This window comes from Equus przewalskii, chromosome 4 (assembly GCF_037783145.1).
Source record: "Equus przewalskii isolate Varuska chromosome 4, EquPr2, whole genome shotgun sequence".
NCBI lineage: Eukaryota > Metazoa > Chordata > Mammalia > Perissodactyla > Equidae > Equus > Equus przewalskii.
This window is the reverse complement of record NC_091834.1, coordinates 95,812,863-95,818,932: the sequence shown is the minus strand read 5'-3', so window position 1 is coordinate 95,818,932 and position 6,070 is coordinate 95,812,863. Positions and strand designations below refer to the sequence as shown.

Here is a 6,070-nt window from a genome sequence, read left to right as displayed (position 1 = left end):
AAGCGGAACATGTGCCCTTAACCACTGCACCACTGGGACGGCCCCATACATCTCTTGATCAGAGAATTCTTCCTTCCTGCTGTTCCTTGAATGGAAAGCCCATCTAGTTCCTTTTATTGAAAGCGCACTTCTGGCTCCCAGGTTCTGGGCTACTTTCAGAGTTCTTGTAGCTGTCAGTGGGTATAGGAGCACTTCCATGGTGGCCTTTCAGAGCTTTGGGCCACACAGGGTAAACTGAGGACTTTCTGTGGTTATTACTCAGAGGTAGAGAGGAAAAAAACCTAAGGAAACTCAACAGTGGTCATCTCACCCAGCCTGATACTCTACCTCCTCACAGAACCACTTGACTGAGCCTGGTCAGGTCACTCAGGCTCATCATAGGGCCTTGTGGAGGCCGTTCAACCTCTGTATCTGCCCCCATATCACTGCCTTGACTGCATCATTGCGGAGAGTAAAGATAACGGGGCTGAGAACGGGGGTGAAGACTGATGTCACCAAAGCTACAGTCTTGTTGACTTCCACAGAGTGTGCTTTGCCAGGCCTGACATACAGGAAGATAGTGCTGCTGTAGCCAAGGAAGACCAGAGTGAGGTGAGACCCACACGTGGAGAAAGCCTTCTGGCGGCCGCTGGCAGAGGGGATCCGCAGCACAGTGCTCACGATGTAGCCATAGGAGATGAGGGTCACCAGGAAGGAGCTGAGGACAAAGGCCAAGGCCATCAGGAAGTCCCAGAATTCTAGCAGGCTGGTGTCTGAACAGGACAGCTGCAGCAGAGGTGCATTGTCACAGAAGAAGTGATTAATGGTGTTGCCATGGCAATAATTGAGATGAGCCCGGGAGAGAACAGTGGGCACCATGGCTAGGAAAGGAGCTGCCCAGGCAGCCCCTGCCAGCCGGGCACACACAGCCCAGCTCATCAGAGTGCCATAGCGCAGAGGGTGGCAGATGGCCACAAAGCGGTCAAGGGCCATGTCGGACAGGATGAGGAAGGAGGTGGAACCCAGGGAAAAGTAGAAGTAGAACTGAACCATACAGCCAGTGAAGGAAATGACTTTGTGGGGGACCAGCAGGCCTGAGAGCATCCTGGGCACTGTAGTCACGGTCACCAAGATCTCCAACAGGGAAAAGTTGCCCAGGAAGAAGTACATGGGAGTATGTAGGTGGCTGTCGGCTATGATCATGACTATGATGACAGTGTTTCCCATGAAGGCGAGAAGATAAAGCAGGAGGAAGGGCCCATACAGCAGAACCTGCAGCTCACCGAAAGAGGAGAAGCCCAAGAGGACAAATTCAGAAGGGTGGCTCAGATTTGCCATGATCCAGGGGCTAGGTGTCTATACATGGAAAGGCAACAAGAAACAGAGTTGGAGAGGCAGAGATAGTGACACAGAGGTAGAGGGAGAGAGAGAACCAGTGGCCATGAAACCAAGATAGAGACAGAGAAAGAGAACAGGGAGAGAAAGACAAATAGGTGGTCAGTGATAAACAGAAGGACAGAGAGAGAGATACAGAGTGATAACAACATGGGGATATGAGAATCATAGAAAAACAGAGTTAGGGAGTCATAGAAGTAAAAGCACAGAAAGCCATTGATAAGGAGAGAGAAAAACAGAGAGGAGCAGATTAAGGGAGACAACACAGCCATAGACATTAATATTTAGGGAGAGGGCAAGAAACAAAAGAGAAATGGAGAGGCAAGAGCAGGAGACCAAATGTGTGAGAGGGAGAAACAGAGAAAGATAGGGAGGGGAGGGAACATGGAAAGAAAGGGTGAGAATTAGAGTAAGTCACCCAGAAGCCCTCGAGTGTTGGTGCTGGGGGGTCTATGTCGTGACCCAGAGGCTGTGCAGCAAAATCCCTTTTAAAGCGTCTGTTCAGGTCTTTCTGGGCTGTCCCTCTGTTGAGAACCCTCCCTCTTTCACATTTCTCCAGTTCTGATCATAAAACTAATGGAAAGTCATAGCTTTGAGTCAATAAATGAGCTTCCTTTAGGGAGGCCCTCTGGTATGTGTTTGCAAAGACAGAGAGCAGAAAGGACACAGAAGGTCATGGAGATAAGCCTGAGAACCAGGTGGCTGCCCTGCCAGCTACTAGAGGGCACTAGTGGTCTACCTAATGGCCCTGCTCTGCCTCCACAGGCCTCCCCTGCCCCTCCCCGACTCTCCTCCCTCGCACCGAAGCCTGGGCCTGAGCTATGGACCTAGGTTTGAATTCTGGTCTGACAATTGCTTATGGAACACACATGTACTCCTCCCTTAACTTAGCATTTCTGAACCTCAGTTTACTCAGCTCTAAAATGAAGATAACAAGAGAACCAGCTTCAAGGGCTGTTACAAAGATTAAAGAGTAAAAAATTTAGTATAGGGAGCAGCACAAAATCTTGTGCTCAACAAACAGCTGTGGTCATTGTCGTCACTGTTTTTATATGGCCACCACCGACCTCAAAGTTTCTTGGCCCATCACCTCTCCACCTTCTTTAGGGCCAACATGTTTGTGAAGGGTGTGTGTGTGTGTGTGTGTGTGTGTGTGTGTGTGTGTGTGAATCTTTCTACTCTTTATGCTTTTCCTTAGGATTTAAGGTCACTAAAAGGATACTTTAAAAAACTTCCCATTTTTGTTAAAAAAATAAAAATTATAATACAAACTATCAGGAAAGAGCAAAGGTGCATATAGATATACTCTGCTCCTCTCTGGCCCTATAAAAGCTTCATCTGAGGCTGTGTTTTGGCCGTCAGCAAAGGCATTCCAATTGAAGGAAGAGGGTTTGTCCCTCCATCTACTTTGTACCCATCCTACTGAAAAACCTTAACAGTAGGGCTAAACCTACACCCAGTGCTGAGAAATTCAACCTCATTCCTTATGCCTGTGCTGCACAAAGGCCTGACCCATGTACAAACCTAAGCCACTCACCTTAGCCTCTTAGCACAGTGCCTTCTCGAGCTGTTCACATTAAGAAATTCATATCTAGAGATTCCTGCCTATTGGGTCCACTCTGTGACATGAATGAAAAGAGATAGGTGGTCCATTGCCCCTGGTTGTGTGTTCCAGCAGAGGAGGACAGGGGCTTCGGCACAGCTAAAATAGGGTGGCACTGCTTAGTGGCTTCACAAACTACAACATCTCCAAACCTTATGCCAATTTCCTAATTAAAGGCTCACCCTGTGTCACCACAAAGCGTGGCAACATTGATGTGGGGCCGGAACACGGGAAAGAAGTCCTTCTGGAGACCAGAGGGGAAAAGGTGCTGTTTGTGTCTCTTCTCTTCCCAAGGATGAGCATTCGTGGTTCTCTCTATTCGCCCTGTCTCCAAGCCCTTGGTTTCTTGAAGTGGTTTAGAGCTGAGCTTCTACTGGATGGAAAACTTAACTCCTGCAGAGCGTTCTCTCTGGGAATAATGGGAAAGCAAGGAGCCTTCTGGGGATTATGAGGCACTGGCGTTACTCCCTAGAATAACACGTCTTATGGGCTGAGGAAGTAACATTTGAGAAAAAGATCTGAATGAAGAAAAAGGTAGAGACTAGATACACCTAAGCAGCTGATTATTTCCATGTCATTGCCTGCCTCCTGGCCCTTTCTTTCTTCCTAGAATTGTTGAAGAAAAATGAGATAATTGAAAAAGCACAAAAGAACTTCTCAGCTGGACTAAGATTGTGCCAGTATGGGTCCACTGCAGAAAATGGGGGATAGAAACAGTAAGCTTAAGAGGAGATATATTCCTCTCAGAGACAAAGCCCCTGAGAGATGCATCTTGGGAGCTGGCCAGACTGAAGGGCTTTTCTCTGACTCCCGTGAGAAGATACACACCTTGGGGATGAAGGTGAAGGCAATATAGCAGAAGATCCAGGTCCCCAGCAAATTCTGAGTCACAGTCCTTCATCTCAGAGTTCAGACTTTATGGATGCCACTCAATTAGCCCCACCCATAGATAGAAATAGTTACAAAAAAGCTTTCCAATGAGGATAGTGTAAATGGGTCCTAATTTTAAGAACCACAAGGGCTGGAAGGGGTTGGCCAAGCAATCTTTCCGTAGGACCTGAATCTGAAACTTTTCTGTTTTCAAGACAGAACCATTGATAGTAAAGAAGATTTTAGGTCATTCTGGACAGACATGGGGAATAATGGTAGAAAGGAGCATATTGCTACTAGGGACCTCAGGCAGGCAGACAGGATGGCTGATCAAAGCAGAGTTGGAGACAGAACATCTTGAGAATTGAGAGGCAACCTGTAGGCTGGGGTCATGTGGGCCTTCATGACTGGATTAGTTTTCTATCACTTTTGTAGCAAATTACCACAAATTTGGTGGCTTTAAGAATACAAATGTATCATCTTACAAACTCTGTAGGTCAGAAATATGACACAAGCCTAACAGGACTAAAATCAAGGTGTCATCAGGGCTGTGCTCCCTATGGAGGATCCCTGCTTTTTCTAGCTTCTGGAGGCTTCCTACATTCCTTGATTCACAGTTCCTTTCCTCCATCTTCTAAGCCAGCAACACTGCATCTCTCTGACCGTTCTTCCACACATCATATCTCCCTCTGACTCTGACCTCAGATGGGAAAGGTTTCCCCTTTTACAGGTCTTTAGGATTAGATTCAGCCACCTAGATCATCCAGGATGATCCACTGTTCAGTCATATCTAGAGATATGACTCCAACTAGGAGTGGCGTGAGAGTTAATGGTTGGGAGGGGCATGGAAGGAGAGAATGAAAATGTTTGGTGGTAGGGACAGAAGTACCTGTGGGCAAATTTTAGGGAATTGCTTAACTCACCTCCCATTTATGCTGTTGGTGATGGAAGGAGGCAAGGAAGGATTAAATGAGCAACTCTGGGTGCCAGATTATTTTTTTTAAATACTGCAGGACTCCTCTGTTTTCATAATGCCTTCTGGCTCGCAAAGCTCCATATTACTTCTCTGATCCCCTGTACCCTCTTGTTTCCCTGACCAATTCAATTGTCTCTTAATACAGCCCTATAGATTTTCAAAGCTATCAGAGGCTAAAGAATGGGACGTTACCTCCTCAACTCTGACTTACCAAGAAGTATGAGGACTGGCTGGCTGCCTGCTAATACTCAGGAATATGTAGCTGCTGGATTTCCAAATTGCAAGAAGGCATTCTGTGACAACACCTGCAGGCTGTAGGATGGAAATGGGCAAGAAATGGTACTTTCCTGAGGGTTGATGTGGGTCACCTGGAGAACCAAAGAGTCTAACAAGAGGGGACTTGCCTGGTGACGGATCGGGGTGGGGCTTAGTACAGTTGTGTGGTTTGTTGATTGTAAAAAGATGCTGACTGAGGGAATGCATGGGGGCTGAAAGCCTGCTGTGACTCCCTAGCCCAACTGTGGGCTCTAATTAGGAGCTGCATCCACTTAATGGAAGGGCAAATATTTTATGCAGAAGTATATACTTTATTTGTCAAGCCTTACTCTTCCCAACTACATCAGCTCAGAGGGGAGCATTTTCCTAATTCACCAAAGGCCTCTTGCTGCAGGAGATCATAGCAGCATTCTTGCTAGGCTTTGAGCCTAGGAAAAATAAATCCCAAATGGGTGACTGGGAGATATGCGATCTGCTGACTCTCATAATTATTATACCAGATTGCTTGTGCTTTGGAATCTCAGGCCAGAGGGGAATATGTTATGGGGCATGAAGGCAAGGGGCTTAGGAACGCTGGGCCCTTGCAAGAACGGACTGCCGCCTGCATACCTTGCTGATTGTTCTTTTTTTTTTTTTTTTTTTTTTAAGATTTTATTTTTTCCTTTTTCTCCCCAAAGCCCCCCGGTACATAGTTGTGTATTCTTCGTTGTGGGTTCCTCTCTAGTTGTGGCATGTGGGACGCTGCCTCAGCGTGGTCTGACAAGCAGTGCCATGTCCGCGCCCAGGATTCGAACCGCCGAAACACTGGGCCGCCTGCAGCAGAGCGCGCGAACTTAACCACTCGGCCACGGGGCCAGCCCCCTTGCTGATTGTTCTTAAGATACTCCCAAGAGAATGACCTGGGATAGGGCTGGTGTGCTTCGGGGGGATGAAGACTAGAACCTTTGGACTTTGGCTTGCGTGTCCCTGTA

General features: G+C 47.3%; 1 protein-coding gene across 1 annotated transcript; it reads right to left on the bottom strand.

The window, feature by feature from the left end:
* Positions 1 to 375: 375 nt before the first annotated feature.
* On the bottom strand, positions 376 to 2,346 carry OR6V1 (olfactory receptor family 6 subfamily V member 1). Its single transcript, XM_008507802.2, has one exon. It carries the CDS (start codon positions 1,315 to 1,317, stop codon positions 376 to 378), a length of 942 nt encoding a protein of 313 aa, XP_008506024.2. The 5' UTR covers positions 1,318 to 2,346.
* Positions 2,347 to 6,070: the final 3,724 nt, after the last annotated feature.

Excerpts from the sequence above, each read along its gene's own strand:
- OR6V1 (XM_008507802.2), bottom strand. The coding sequence starts at position 1,317 with ATGGCAAATCTGAGCCACCCTTCTGAATTTGTCCTCTTGGGCTTCTCC.